The 15904-nt window shown below is 45.3% G+C and overlaps 1 protein-coding gene across 3 annotated transcripts in view; it reads right to left on the bottom strand.

Moving 5' to 3' along the window:
• tmem131l (transmembrane 131 like) overlaps positions 1–15904 on the bottom strand; it is a 108218-nt gene that overhangs the window by 10406 nt on the left and 81908 nt on the right. For all 3 annotated transcript variants that reach the window (XM_038999890.1, XM_038999892.1, XM_038999891.1), the window contains exons 21-28: positions 15462–15604; positions 13557–13743; positions 12898–13083; positions 12507–12656; positions 4642–5263; positions 4354–4469; positions 3741–3913; positions 2268–2474 (exon numbers count right to left, since the gene is read on the bottom strand). In XM_038999890.1, coding sequence (XP_038855818.1) covers positions 2268–2474; positions 3741–3913; positions 4354–4469; positions 4642–5263; positions 12507–12656; positions 12898–13083; positions 13557–13743; positions 15462–15604 — 1784 coding nt within the window. The remainder of the gene's footprint in view (positions 1–2267; positions 2475–3740; positions 3914–4353; positions 4470–4641; positions 5264–12506; positions 12657–12897; positions 13084–13556; positions 13744–15461; positions 15605–15904) is intronic.

Genomic DNA, 15904 nt, shown 5'->3' with positions numbered 1-15904 from the left:
AGCGGTAGACAGAGAGAGAGCGAGAGAGAGAGCGGTAGACAGAGAGAGAGCGAGAGAGAGAGCGGTAGACAGAGAGAGAGCGAGAGAGAGCGGTAGACAGAGAGAGAGAGAGAGAGAGAGCGGTAAACAGAGAGAGAGAGAGAGAGAGAGGTAGACAGAGAGAGAGAGAGAGAGGTAGACAGAGAGAGAGAGAGAGAGGTAGACAGAGAGAGAGAGAGGTAGACAGAGAGAGAGAGAGAGGTAGACAGAGAGAGAGAGAGAGAGAGCGGTAGACAGAGAGAGAGAGAGAGAGAGCGGTAGACAGAGAGAGAGAGAGAGAGAGCGGTAGACAGAGAGCGAGAGAGAGAGAGCGGTAGACAGAGAGAGAGCGAGAGAGAGAGAGCGGTAGACAGAGAGAGAGCGAGAGAGAGAGCGGTAGACAGAGAGAGAGCGAGAGAGAGAGCGGTAGACAGAGAGAGAGCGAGAGAGAGAGCGGTAGACAGAGAGAGAGCGAGAGAGAGAGCGGTAGACAGAGAGAGAGCGAGAGAGAGAGCGGTAGACAGAGAGAGAGCGAGAGAGAGAGCGGTAGACAGAGAGAGAGAGAGAGAGAGCGGTAGACAGAGAGAGAGAGAGAGAGAGAGAGCGGTAAACAGAGAGAGAGAGAGAGAGAGAGGTAGACAGAGAGAGAGAGAGAGAGGTAGACAGAGAGAGAGAGAGAGAGGTAGACAGAGAGAGAGAGAGAGGTAGACAGAGAGAGAGAGAGAGAGAGCGGTAGACAGAGAGAGAGAGAGAGAGAGAGAGAGCGGTAGACAGAGAGAGAGAGAGAGAGAGAGAGAGAGCGGTAGACAGAGAGAGAGAGAGAGAGAGCGGTAGACAGAGAGAGCGGTAGACAGAGAGAGAGAGAGAGAGAGAGAGCGGTAGACAGAGAGAGAGAGAGAGAGAGCGGTAGAGAGAGAGAGCGGTAGACAGAGAGAGAGAGAGAGAGAGCGGTAGACAGAGAGAGAGAGAGAGAGAGCGGTAGACAGAGAGAGAGAGAGAGAGAGCGGTAGACAGAGAGAGAGAGAGAGAGAGAGAGAGAGCGGTAGACAGAGAGGGAGAGCGGTAGACAGAGAGAGGGAGAGAGAAAGAGATGGAGAAGAGGTGAGGTGAAAGACGGGTGCAACATTTCCATGTCTGATGAGTGTACACTGAGGTGGATTCAGAGAATTTGGGAATCTCAGCCCTTGCCAAGACAGACAAAGTCCCTCAGAGCCAAAGGGCAGGTAAACATCTAACCTAACCCAGCACCACGGTGCTCTGTAGAGGCCCCAGTCCCACTTCCAACCCCCCCCCCCCCCCCAGCTCCAGAGCCTAGGTCCGGACCTACTATTCTGGGATGAAAGGAGGACATTTTGATGAGAAGCACCTGTGTGGGATGGAATGGAGACACATGGCTATGCTGACGAAAGACAGAGCAACAGAGGAGAAGGAGAGAACTATTGGGAATAGTAAAGGAGCAATATGTAGGGACCAGGGACAAAAACACATTCCCTAAAGTCAATCTGTGACCCTGTTCCTGTAGCGCTACCTTCCTGTAGGTTCACGCTCCAACCCCGGTGGGGCGGCTGCTAGCCTAGTGGTTAGGAGCGCTGTTCCATTGTTATTAACTAACCGTGGCGCTAGATTAGGGATAAAGTGAAAACTTAAAGGACGGTAGCTCTCCTGGAACAGGGTTGGAGAGCCATGCTCTATGGGCATGTTCCATGATAAGAGCAGTGCAGTGGTCGCTGCAGTAGCGAGAGAGGGGAGTGTATATACACCGAGTGTATAAAACATCAGTGTTGCAGTTCTTCACACACAAACCGGTCTGACACCTACTGTCATACGCCGTTCAAAGGCACTTAAATATTTTGTCTTGCCCATTGACCCTCTGAATGGCACACATACAGAATGTCTCAATTGTCTGATAGCTTGAAAATCCTATTTTAACCCGTCTCCTTCCCTTCATCTACACTGATTGAAGTGGATTTAACAAGTGACATCAATAAGGGATTATAGCTTTCACCTGGATTCACCTGGTCTGTCGGTCATGGAAAGAGCAGGTGTTCCTAATGTTTTGTATACTCAGTGTATAGATAAAAGTGTGCTTGTGTGCGTGCATTGTATATAGTGCAGTGTGTGTGTTGTGAATATGTGTGTGAGTGGGTATACTGCAGTAGTGGGTCCATACTTTTCCTGGCTGAGGTAGTGCAGTGGTGTGTGTTGTGTATACGTGTGTGAGTGGGTATACTGCAGTAGTGGGTCCATACTTTTCCTGGCTGAGGTAGTGCAGTGGTGTGTGCGGTGGTGTGGGGCGCTGGGGTCCTTGTCTCCCTCAATGCTGCTGGCAGAGCTCCAGCTGCCCCAGCTGCCGCGGCTGGCCCGCACGCTGCCCGACGAGCTGCCAGAGTCTGAGCCCGACTCGCACGCCACGCGCCGCTCCGCGCACTTCCGCCGTGGCCGCACCAGACACACACCTACAACAGGAAGGAGGGCGAGAGATGTTGAGGACTGGAGTAAAACCCGTGGCCTAGCTGTGACACTCCAGTCAAATACACTGCTCAATCCCTGCAATCCCCCATATCCACCCTTCCCACGGTTCTCCCACTTGCCTATCTTCCCTTCTGTTTCCAACTGTTTAAATAAAGTGTCAGGAAAGAAAGAGATACTGAGGACTGTCCAATATTCAATATAAAATGTCAATATATTAACTTTCACTCATTCACTCGCGTCTTTAGCCATCACATTTAATTGGGAATTCCAGTGTTTCTGAAAATGTGACAAAACTGGATATGTACTGTAGTGTCCACCACGGCAATGTGTTGAAAAAGAAAAGGCACGGGGGCAGATACTTGTGGTCAGTCAGGTGTAAATCTGCTTAGAGATGTCCGGAGCATCACAGACGCAGCAGAGGGCTTTTAACATGATTGGTTTAGGTGAGGGGTAGGGTTGAACTTCGGTCAAGTTAGCCACAAGACAGCGATAGCCACACAGGTTATCAAGTGGTTGAGGGGTGTAACCATAGATGTCGCAGCTTTTTGAGTGTGCGTCTGTGTGTTTGTCAAGTGTTTCCGTTATCCGGTAGCTGGCTTTTGGCCTATAAAATATGAAACCGCTCGCATGTGTGGTGACAAGTGTTTTCCTGCGAATTGCATTATGGAACGAACATCCGCGCGTAGTCTGAAACCTTGTGTAGCCTGCTGCCTTGTGTAGCCTGCTGCCTTGTGTAGCCTGCTGCCTTGTGTAGCCTGCTGCCTTGTGTAGCCTGCTGCCTTGTGTAGCCTGCTGCCTTGTGTAGCCTGCTGCCTTGTGTAGCCTGCTGCCTTGTGTAGCCTGCTGCCTTGTGTAGCCTGCTGCCTTGTGTAGCCTGCTGCGCTTATGTGAATAAATAATAGTTGAGCAACATTTTAAGCTAAACGTTGTGATCTGTTGCATCACATATTGTTATGTAGCCTATTAGGCCTACTGGATGTATGAATTAGGGATCTATCGTCCCACAACTGTCCCAGAGTCTGTTTGGAATAGGGGATTTCTTTCTAGACAAGGTGACCAATAGAATAGGTAAATCTTTCTACTATGGGGGATAGTAGATTGACAGGCTAGTGATTTTGTTGTTGGTTACTTGTCTTCGCTGAGGAAATGTAATTTCTCAAATGTCGGGTCAATTAAAAGGTTGCCGGTCAAATGTCCCCCGCCACATTTTCCTAACGGAAACCCTGGTGTGTGTATGTATAAGTACACACCGTTCTGTTTGAGGGGGCTGTCGGGGTTGGGGCTGGGCTTCGGTGCGTCTGGTTTTCCTGTGGAGCAGCGGTTCCGAGTGCGGGTTCCGTTCATATTCAGTTGTTGTTCTCCCATTCTCCACTCCGGTTCCCTCTCCTGCACTGATGTCACAACCACACTGTGTTCAGGTAGCCTGTGGGAACAGCGAAGACCAATGTCACTTTTCAATGTCTTCACCCGCAGCGATTCAACAATCAACAGGGTTACAGACCTGAACGTTCTACTATAAACGGCTGCTGGTGGTAGCTAATTAACGGTTGTTTCTTCAATTTAAATCAACCCCAAATCAAAACAATCAAATTCACATCCTGCCCAGTTAGAAAATATTAACGTAATTTTTTTAAACTTTTGGTCAATGAACAATGGCCACGGTGTGAATAAGGTGCATCACATCTGTGTGGGATGAAGAGGTTCTTCCCAAGTGTAAGGCAAGCAATGACTTATCGAAGATTGTCCTTTGAGTGGTGTCAATTTCGTTCTCTATAGATTTTACTAACGGAATTCTGCACCAAACCATTTGTCAAGAGTGAGCACAGAGTCTATCATCTCTATCGATTCGAAGATGCCACGTACCCAGAAACCCCCTCTGTGTTCTTCTTGCGACTCTTCTTTGCCTTGCTGTTCCCAGCTGGGACACCAGCCTCCGTCTTCTCTGCCTTCTTCCTCTGGATTTTACCATCCTCTCTGGTCTGGAGGGAGAGAGAACGAGAGAAATATTCAATTCACAATTCCACCCTGTACTGAAGTACTTATATTGCACACACAAAAAAAACATCTCTACAAAGCTATAGGAGTAACCAGGCTACAAGCTATCAAATAAAACCAAGTAATAGCCAATTGATCACCCTGTCTCTCTCTCACCTCTAGCTCAGAGTTGTCCCTTTTCACCGTTGTGTCCCTCTTCTCCGCAAACTGCGAATGTGTACGGAGGCCGCACCCTTTCTCTGTCACGGGGCTGCACAGCAGGAGACCCGGTCGGGGGCCTGGGCCCATGGTGACATTGTCGGGGAAGCCGGCCTGCGTTTCCACGGGAAACATAACCGCCGCCGGCCCTTTGCTGTCCTCCCGCAGGGCGGCGCTCTGTGGTGGGGCTTCCTTAAAGTGCTGTGTCGTTTTCTTAACGTCGATTTGACAGAGGAACGTGGGCTCGTTGTTGTTGCAGGCGTCCGTGCTCAGGTCGGGTTCCAGGGTTCCCAGGTCGGGCGTTAGGTCTAGTTCCCTCTCTTCCTCGGTCGCCGTGGCAGCCGTCGCCGCTGTGGCGTAGGAGCTGGTTTTGTACTTGCCGTAGTAAACGGACACCTTGTGTTTCTTCTGCGGCTGGGGGGGGGTGGTGGAGGCACCCTTCTTGGAGGAGGAGGAGGGGGTGGAGAAGGGCTGGGGCCGAGGGGTGGAGCCGTTGGCCACCGCCAGGGAGCCACGCCCCTTTCCTTTGTCAGAGTTGTGGCAGGTGTCCACATATGTCTTGCAGCTGCCCTTCATTTTACTGGACACGGACAAAAACAAACTAGTTAGAGAGACTGTGTAAATCCATAACAGTGCATTATCACCAGCTAATCAAATGGGTGACAAGCTTCATTTATAGAACAAAATCAGTTCAGATTTACGTCGATAACATACAGCTACTTTGACAACATTGTTGTACTGGAGTGTTATACCAAGAGTTAAATCAAGTACCACCGAAACGTCTAACTTTAATAACTCTTTATATTGGCAACTAGAGGTCGACTGATTAGGATTTTTCAACGCCGATACCGATTATTGGAGAACCAAAAAAAGCTGATACCGATTAAATCGGACGATATATATACACTGCTCAAAAAAATAAAGGGAACACTTAAACAACACAATGTAACTCCAAGTTAATCACACTTCTGTGAAATCAAACTGTACACTTAGGAAGCAACACTGATTGACAATAAATTTCACATGCTGTTGTGCAAATGGAATAGACAAAAGGTGGAAATTGTTAATTCGAAATGACACAACGACAAGGTTCCAGTTTAACAAAGTTTACTCTACTATATGAACACACTACAAGGTAGCCATTACACTCCAGGCTAGGTCCAACAACGAACAGACTTCCAGCGCATGCGCACTCTTGACTCCGTGATAGCCCCGTAATAACAGGAGTATAGGGATACTTAAAACATGAACTTAACAATCTCCCCCTTTTCTTTAAAGACAAATAAAACATCAACAACATAATTAAAGGTCCAAGTATTATTCAAGATCCCCATTACAAATGGGTTGTGTTACAGGCTGCCACTTTCCATTACTGAGAGCCTGTAGGAGCGAGAGCCTGTAGGAGCACAAGACCGGATGCTCCCTTTTTAGTCAGACAGTCAGCAAGCTGTTCCTTTGTGGTCGACCACAGAATCCGCTGGATTCTCTGTGCTTGAATAAGTTCCTTGATGCTGCTAATCTCAAAGTCTTTTCTCTGTGACAGACTTGGTTGACTTCACAGCATCAACTAATGAGTAGTTGTCAGTGACACAAACTACAGGTAGGAAGTGCCGTTTTGTCCCACCAGTGATAACCTAGCGAAGCATCACTGAAGACAACTAGTTTCAAAGAGTCATCTTTTCCAACATGCTGAAACTTTAACGTCACTTGTTAACGTCACTTGTTGTGATTCCAGTTTACGAACAACTTTGTTTGCCTCATGAATGGTTTGTACAGTGGCGTGTTTTGTGTTAGATGCCAAGTTGCAACCATCAAACCAGGTCTACTCTGTCTCGCAGCCCATAAAATTTGTCCCATCTTTGACCTCAATTGACCAGCTTCAATTCCACAGAGGGGAATTCCTTTGTACGGCTCTTGAAGAATCCATGTGGATAGGTTGAAGATTCTTGATATAGCTCTCCTGTTGCATCAGTATTTTTCCATCAACTGTAATAAACTCTATGCCAACATAACAAAAATGATCATGCTCCTCACGGCCAACCTAGAAAACAGCTTTGAGGTGTGGAATCACAGTTGAAGCAAAGGTCTGTGAGCCACCCCAGATAAAGTCATCAACATGACAGGCAAGTACTCCAGTCACATTGCAGTCTTGATCAAGCCAATAGAAGACTGCAGGATCCACTTGTGACATTTTTCCACCTGTATTCAGCATTGTTGCCTTGACTTTGTTGTACCAGTAGAGTGATCCATCTGCCAGTCCATACACACACTTTTTTAGTTTCCACAGTGTTCCTTCACTTTTAGCTTCGGGCGGAGGTCGGATGTGAATGTCCCTTGACAGCTCTGTTCCCTGCAAAAATCCAGATTTGATGTCTATGGAATTAAGTTTCCATTTTTTCTGGCAGATCACTGACATCAGCAATCTGAGTGACTCTGAGGCCCATGTCGGTGAGTCTTTTGGGAGTTCTTTAGCAGCCAGCTCCTCAAAAACTCTAGCCACTAGACGTGCTTTGGGCACTATTCCAGTTAAGGATTCTTTAAGGGTACACACCCACCTTGTTGAGACGCACTTTTGGCCAATGTCTTTGACTTCCTCAAACACTCCATTTTTCCTCCAATTACTGAGCTCATCTAGCTTAGCTGAGTCAAATGACACGTCCTTTGTTTCAAGTACATCATCATTTTGAATGTCATTCTGTTTTTCTCGATTTTCCATTGGTTCAATTCTGATATTATCTACAAGTGACAGGTCAGCTGACCCTGTTGTACCAGAAAGTGTAGCTGGTTCAGAGTACTGCAAGTTGTACCAGTTCTGGTGTTTTCCTTTGGCTTTTCCTGCTCGTCCAATGACGGTTGCTGTATGTGGAATACCACTTTCTCTGTCCGTGTATTTAACAGGTTGTCCAGTTTTCAGATTGGAACAACCATGTTCTCTTAACACATGTGGCTGTTGAATGTTTTCCTCATTTGAACGCTCAACAGTATTACCTGTGGCATGGTTGAAGGTCTCTGCTCCATTTCCTATGTCAGTTTCGGTGTCCATATCATTGGATGCGACATCTGGTAGGTTTGTGTCTGTTACTGTGTCCTTTTTGTCATTTTCATTAGGAGACTGATTCTCAGCAACAGCCCCTCTATCTTGTTGATCATTTACTTTCCGCAATCTTGAGTGATGCACCCTGACAATCATGCCTCCGTGCCTCACAAATATCACCACACCATCTTGACCAATGACTACTCCCGGTCCTTTCCACTCTTGACAGTCAACTCGTTTGTAGTACACTTTGTCTCCAGACTCGTACTTCTCATCATCATTATTCCCTGAACTGCTGAGTAACTTTTGAAGTCTGTTAACTGTATCATGTCCAAACTGTTTGTAAAGCTTTAACAATACTTTGTGTTTTTCTTTAGTGCTCATGTTCTCTGTGACTGTCAGAATCTTCATGTGCTCTGTGTCAGTCAGAATCTCATTTTTGCATGGACACTGTGTGATGTCTTTGTCTAAAATGTTTACACAATAGTGGCCTGAGGTAGTAAGTTCAAGAGTCACTGGTTGTTTAAACATCACTGCCTTGTCATTTTTTATGTCTAGTACAGCCTCTGCCTTCTTGAGGGAAGCTTTGCTTAATAGTAAGGGGATATCTGTAGGGACCACCTCTGTTTCAATGTGACACTTAGTCTGACCAATTTTTGCTGGTATCTTAACTCTCTTGGTAGAATGGACAATTCTCCCGTCTCCAAATTTGAAAGCTCTGTTGCTTGGTGTGTCAATCATATTTTGTACTTCCTTCATATTTAGTTCACTGACATAGCTATCAAGCCATTTTGCACCACACACTGTCCGTGTACATGCAGTATCAATCACAGCAGATCCTAAGGATTCAACTATAAAAATCTCAGTATCAGAAGCAGATTCATTTGAAAACAGTGTAATGTTACACTGCTCTATCTCTGTGTTTACATTTTCCTCTGTTAGTTTAACTTGTTCATTTTTATGAGGACAGTCTTTAACCCAATGGTAAGTGCTTTGACAAATAGCACATTTCGATCTCCTTCCATATGTGTCCAGTGGATTTGTGCCGGGAAATGGCGCCCTCTTCTGGTTATCTTGAGAACGTGACTTTTTGGCGCCTTTTCTGTGCTGCTCGGTGTAATATGCTGCGTCACTCACTTGCATTCCATCTGTTATTGGCGCGACAGACGTCTTTTCACCAAATATTCTTTTTAGTGCCGACTTCATAGATGCAAAAGTCAGCACAGTACAAGCAGTCAACGCCAACTGTTTCTCCCTACCATCTAGACAAGCAGTGTCTAGCAACTTGAACCCTAACACTGCATCTGGGAGAACCATGTCGTACTTGCGCATTCTATTGTACCTCTGTTCGAAATCAATGATGTAGTCCGCCATTGCAACCGAAATATCTCTCGTAACACTGTCAAAGTTTGAATATGCCTCGTAGGCACGGTCTTTCTCTTCTTTAAGAAATACAGAATCCAGTGCTGTGATCAAAGTTCCCATACCGTCATCCTTGTTCAAATCCTCAACGGATATCTCCAGTGCTGTATCTCTCGCTCTTCCCTCGAGCGATAATACCACCGCAAGTGCTTGCTTTTTCGCGTCCAGATTAGTAACGCGTGTCCAGATTCCCAGTTCATTTTTCCAACTTTCGTACGACCTCTTCTCGTCGAAGCGAGGTGGCACGTTGTAGTTAGAAGCCATCGTCTGCTACCAATGTTAATTCGAAATGACACAACGACAAGGTTCCAGTTTAACAAAGTTTACTCTACTATATGAACACACTACAAGGTAGCCATTACACTCCAGGCTAGGTCCAACAACGAACAGACTTCCAGCGCATGCGCACTCTTGACTCCGTGATAGCCCCGTAATAACAGGAGTATAGGGATACTTAAAACATGAACTTAACAGAAATTATAGGCAATTAGCAAGACACCCCCAATAAAGGAGTGATTCTGCAGGTGGTGACCACAGACCACTTCTCAGTTGCTATGCTTCCTGGCTGATGTTTTGGTCACTTTTGAATGCTGGCGGTGCTCTCACTCTAGTGGTAGCATGAGACGGAGTCTACAACCCACACAAGTGGCTCAGGTAGTGCAGTTCATCCAGGATGGCACATCAATGCGAGCTGTGGCAAAAAGATTTGCTGTGTCTGTCAGCGTAGTGTCCAGAGCATGGAGGCGCTACCAGGGGACAGGCCAGTACATCAGGAGACGTGGAGGAGGCCGTAGGAGGGCAACAACCCAGCAGCAGGACCGCTACCTCCGCCTTTGTGCAAGGAGGTGCACTGCCAGCGCCCTGCAAAATGACCTCCAGCAGGCCACAAATGTGCATGTGTCTGCTCAAACGGTCAGAAACAGACTCCATGAGGGTGGTATGAGGGCCCGACGTCCACAGGTGGGGGTTGTGCTTACAGCCCAACACCGTGCAGGACGTTTGGCATTTGCCAGAGAACACCAAGATTGGCAAATTCGCCACTGGCGCCCTGTGCTCTTCACAGATGAAAGCAGGTTCACACTGAGCACATGAGCACGTGACAGACGTGACAGAGTCTGGAGACGCCGTGGAGAACGTTCTGCTGCCTGCAACATCCTTCAGCATGACCGGTTTGGCGATGGGTCAGTCATGGTGTGGGGTGGCATTTCTTTGTGGGGCCGCACAGCCCTCCATGTGCTCGCCAGAGGTAGCTGGCAATAGGTACCTGCCAATAGGTACCGAGATGAGATCCTCAGACCCCTTGTGAGACCATATGCTGACACATGCACATTTGTGGCCTGCTGGAGGTCATTTTGCAGGGCTCTGGCAGTGCACCTCCTTGCACAAAGGCGGAGGTAGCGGTCCTGCTGCTGGGTTGTTGCCCTCCTACGGCCTCCTCCACGTCTCCTGATGTACTGGCCTGTCTCCTGGTAGCGCCTCCATGCTCTGGACACTACGCTGACAGACACAGCAAACCTTTTTGCCACAGCTCGCATTGATGTGCCATCCTGGATGAACTGCACTACCTGAGCCACTTGTGTGGGTTGTAGACTCCGTCTCATGCTACCACTAGAGTGAGAGCACCGCCAGCATTCAAAAGTGACCAAAACATCAGCCAGGAAGCATAGCAACTGAGAAGTGGTCTGTGGTCACCACCTGCAGAATCACTCCTTTTTTGGGGGTGTCTTGCTAATTGCCTATAATTTCCACCTTTTGTCTATTCCATTTGCACAACAGCATGTGAAATTTATTGTCAATCAGTGTTGCTTCCTAAGTGTACAGTTTGATTTCACAGAAGTGTGATTGACTTGGAGTTACATTGTGTTGTTTAAGTGTTCCCTTTATTTTTTTGAGCAGTGTATATATATATATATATATATATATATATATATATATATATATATATATATATATATATATATATATATATATATATATATATATATATATATATATATATATTTGTAATAATGACAATTACAACAAAACTGAATGAACACTTATTTTAACTTAATATAATACATAAATAAAATCCATTTAGTCTCAAATAAATTGGTTTAAATAATGCAAAAACACAGTGTTGGAGAAGAAAGTAAAAGTGCAATATGTGCCATGTAATAAAGCTAACGTTTAAGTTCCTTGCTCAGAACATGAGAACATATGAAAGCTGGTGGTTCCTTTAAACACGAGTCTTCAATATTCCCAGTTAAGAAGTTTTAGGTTGCAGTTATTATAGGACTATTTCTCTCTATACCATTTGTATTTCATTAGACCTTTGACTATTGGATGTTCTGATAGACAGCACTATAATATTGCCAGCCTAATCTTGGGAGTTGATAGGCTTGAAGTCATAAACATCCCTGTGCTTCGAGCATTGCGAAAAGCTGCTGGCAAACGGAGGAAAGTACGGTTTGAATGAATGCTTACGAGCCAGCTGCTGCCTACCACCGCTCAGTCAGACTGCTCTATCAAATCATAGACTTAATTATAATAACCACACAGAAATACGAGCCTTAGGTCATTAATATGGCCAAATCCGGAAACTATCATTTCGAAAACAAAACGTTTATTCTTTCAGTGAAATACGGAACCGTTACGTATTTTATCTAACGGGTGGCATCCCCAAGTCTAAATATTGCTGTTACATTGCACAACCTTCAATGTTATGTCATAATTATGTAAAATTCTGGCAAATTAATTACGGTCTTTGTTAGGAAGAAATGGTCTTCACACAGTTCACAACGAGCCAGGCGGCCGAAACTGCTGCATATACCCTGACTCTGCTTGCATAGAACGCAAAAAAATATACTTGTGTATTGATTTTAAGAAAGGCGTTGATGTTTATGGTTAGCTACACATTGGTGCAACGACAGTGCTTTTTTCACGAATGCGCTTGCTAAATCATCACCCGTTTGGCGAAGTAGGCTGTGATTCGATGAGAAATGAAAAGCCACCGCATTGATAATATGCAACGCACGACAAGCTAGATATACTAGTCATATCATCAACCATGTGTAGTTAACTAGTGATTATGTTAATATTGATTGTTTTTTATAAGTTTAATGCTAGCTAGCAACTTACCTTGGCTCCTTGATGCACTCGCGTAACAGGCGGTCAGCCTGCCACGCAGTCTCCTCGTGGAGTGCAATGTAAATCGGCCATAATCGGCATCCAAAAATGCAGATTACCGCTTGTTATGAAAACTTGAAATCGGCCCTGCCGATTAATCGGTCAACCTCTATTGGCAACCATATAAAACGGTTGATTTTATATACAAATATTTGACTGGAAACGGGTCTCTTGTAAAATATATTCCACAGAGTCTTACTTGACTCCGTTGGGGGTGATGTTGTTGACGGGGCCGTTGTCCCGGGACAGGGCAGAGTTGTGGATGCTCCGGGGGGTGGGGCTGGAGAACTGAGTCAGGATGTACTGGGCCTGGTGGAAAGCCATCAGACAAACACCCGCCAGGGAGAAGCTGAGAGGAAAGAGAAAGGATATGGCCGGTTATTCATTGGTGATACCAGTGCCAACAAATTGACAAAGTAGTAGACACTGCTAATCTGGTTGGGGAGTCAAAGTCCATTGTCTTTCAACCTGAAACCCTTTTTATATTTCTGGGGGGGAAAAATCATGAAGCTGTGTATGACATTGGCTTTTCATCACCCAAACTTGGCACTAAGTTGGTACTGGTCTATGCGTCTCGGGGTGGCACTGACCAGGTGAAGATGAGGGTGACCACCCAGAATGTCTCCTCCCAGCTGGGGCCGGGCACCACTTGGGCACAGAGGGGCAGCATGTGGTGGGGCAGCGTCACGTTGAGGGTGAAGGGGAACAATGAGCCTCGCGACGTCACCAGGGTCAGGTCCCGGATCACCCAGGACGACGTGAAGTCTGGAGTGAACCTGGAGGAGGGAGAAAGTGGGTGGAGAAAGAGGGAGATGGAGAAGGTAGAGTAAGAAAAGGAGAAAAAGAGAGAGCGAGCGATTAAGGGGGAAAAGAGGACGGTGAAAAGGAAGTGGGGGAGAGGGGAGACAACCAGAGAGGGAAGAAAGAGATAGAGAAAATAGAAGTTGAGACAGTGGGGGGAAAAGGCGAGAAAGAGATGAGGTCAATGAGCGTTACAAAATGTCAAAACTTTATCTTGATATGTCTCGTATCACAAGAAATGATTTACTAAACAATACAAACGTCATGTTTGCGTTCGGACAGAATACAAAAATGATAGATCTATTTTTCTTTCATTACTTTACTTCATGTACCCTTCACTTGAAAGTAACCTGACGCATGTACACTACTGCTGAGTTAGTACAAAATATGTTGACATAAAAAAAGGTTCAAGAACAATCTGCATCCATTCTTCCGACATTTGACTCACGCAATGGTGATCTCGGAGGAGGAGTTGTGGTCCAGGCTGAAGGACCTGCACTGCAGCACCTCGAAGCCGAAGCCCTGGCACTTGTAGCCGTTGATGTTCATGGACGTGACCGTAAGGGGCAGCTCCCCGGCGTTCTCCACCTTGAAGCTCTTCCAGATGGCAAACAGAGGCTTGTTGGTGCGTAGGCCTGGGAGGTAGATGGGAGGAAGTATTTTATAAAGTAGCCAGCCACACACTCTTAAGAACAGTAGAGCAAGACAAGGGCTGAGTCCCAAATGGAACCCCATTCTTTTTATAACGCACTACTTTTGACCAGGGTCCCTACTTTTGACCAAATACGTCACTATAAAGGGAATAGGGTGACATTTGGTATGTCACCAAGGATTAATTAGCCTTGGTAGGAGAACACACAAGATAAGGCACGCTTTATTGTCAGTTGAATAAATAAAAAAAATCTGCTTTGTGCCATTAAAAGGAGTTTATTAAAGGATATGACAGGTTGTACAGCAGAACTACCACCACTAATAGTAAGACAATGATTAAGTAGCCTAGTTTCAAATTTAAGGGCCTTATAATAGAATTTGAAGTGCAAATTACCCTGAAATGTATTGAATTCACTTTGCCATTACTATGAAGCACCATCATTTGCCTTGACTAATGAATTGTATTAGTAATGCATTTAAAAATTGACAAACATCGAATAAGATCTAGCTACATACAGTACATACTGTATACTTAGGGCGGAGCGGTACAACGTATTTTACGATATACTGTTATTCAACACAGACCGAGCCCCTCTTTCCCCGTCACTCAAGGAGAGCATTTGTTGCTCCTTGACCAGGAGGCACTTGCGTTTAGTCTGCATGCAGCACAGCAACTATGTTGATGACAACGATGCTGTTTTCACGTTGCTTCTTAATATAAATCCACTAGTGTTCTATAATTACACATAGTTTGTGTTTCTTACATCTGCAAACAGCTAGTTTGTCTTTTTTTAGCATGTTGGGCCTAAATCTTGTTAGCCACTAATGCTAATCGCTAGTTAGCTGGCTAGCTAGCTAATAAATGTACTGAGTCAGAGCAAATGTAATTAGCTATACAGCCTGATAATACCAGTGATGGTTTAGACCTAAATCAGCATGCTGTTTGTGCAACAGTATCTTCTAAATCAAAGAGGAATACGCAAAGCATGAATATCTTAGAAGTAACTAAGAGAAAACATTTAACATAGTCAAAGATTATAGGTCCCCCTAGGAAACACATATCAACACTTTGGTTCCTACCCTGTCACAATAACTCCTCCCTGGCATTTTCATTTGTTGTCATGTCAAACAACACTGTATTCAAAGTGCCCACTATTATATTCCAACTATAGAAATAGAATAATCAGTTGTTCACCCAAGTGTTTTGCTCTAAATCGCAATTGCAACATCTGATTAAAAATAAGGCCTAGATTGTTTGCCCATATCGTGCAGCCCTACGTGGCAGTGTGGAAATTATTTCAAATAAGTGCAGGAAATGGAGAAATGTATCAATTATTTTTGGTTGAAGTTGAATTGAACAGTATAAAACAAATCAGAATGGAGAAAGACCCATCGAAATTACTTAGAATGTATGTGTTGCCAGCCTAAGGTCACATATTACTCAAAGCAAATGTAGAACTTTTAATATTCAAAAACATATCATATCACAGTCTTAAAAAAGGATGGTATTTTATTTTGGCCACGTCGCCCAGCCCTACATATACCGCACATAGATTAAATATAATCAAACGCTATTAGAATTTTTATGGAGTAACTCATTGATTGTTGTGATTGCCACTAGGAGCACAAAATTGATTTTCATCTCAATGAGAGAAAGGTGGATAAATGACAAATATTAAAATTAACACAGTGGTTGGCTCACCATCTCGGCACTCCATGAGGGTGGACTGAGGGACATTAAAGCGTAATGAGGCTCCGGGGCCCGGCAGCTTGCCCCCCACCCTCAGCAGCTCCTTGGCCCCATGACCCCGCACCATCACCATGTCAAACACTGTCAGATTGTTCCTGAGACAGAGAGAGAAAAAAAGAGAAAGAGACAGAGTCAGACTGTCCCTAGACTCAGCTCACCGACTCTCACTTCCTCGGGCTCCAACAGTAGAGTGACAGACGACACTTGAAAATAATGGCAACTCGAGACTAGACGGTCACCAATGCTGAGAGTCACCAAAACCAACAGCACATGGCACCATACTCAAATCTGGCAAATGTCATTAAAATACCTGGTGCCATTAGCTTGGCTCCATTATTGACCAAAACAACCACAAACGTGGAATAATATCACGCACAAAGCTACGTGTTCGCATT

This window comes from Salvelinus namaycush, chromosome 8 (assembly GCF_016432855.1).
Source record: "Salvelinus namaycush isolate Seneca chromosome 8, SaNama_1.0, whole genome shotgun sequence".
Lineage (NCBI taxonomy): Eukaryota > Metazoa > Chordata > Actinopteri > Salmoniformes > Salmonidae > Salvelinus > Salvelinus namaycush.
The sequence above is the reverse complement of the archived record's forward strand: the minus strand, read 5'-3'. Positions and strand labels throughout refer to the sequence as shown.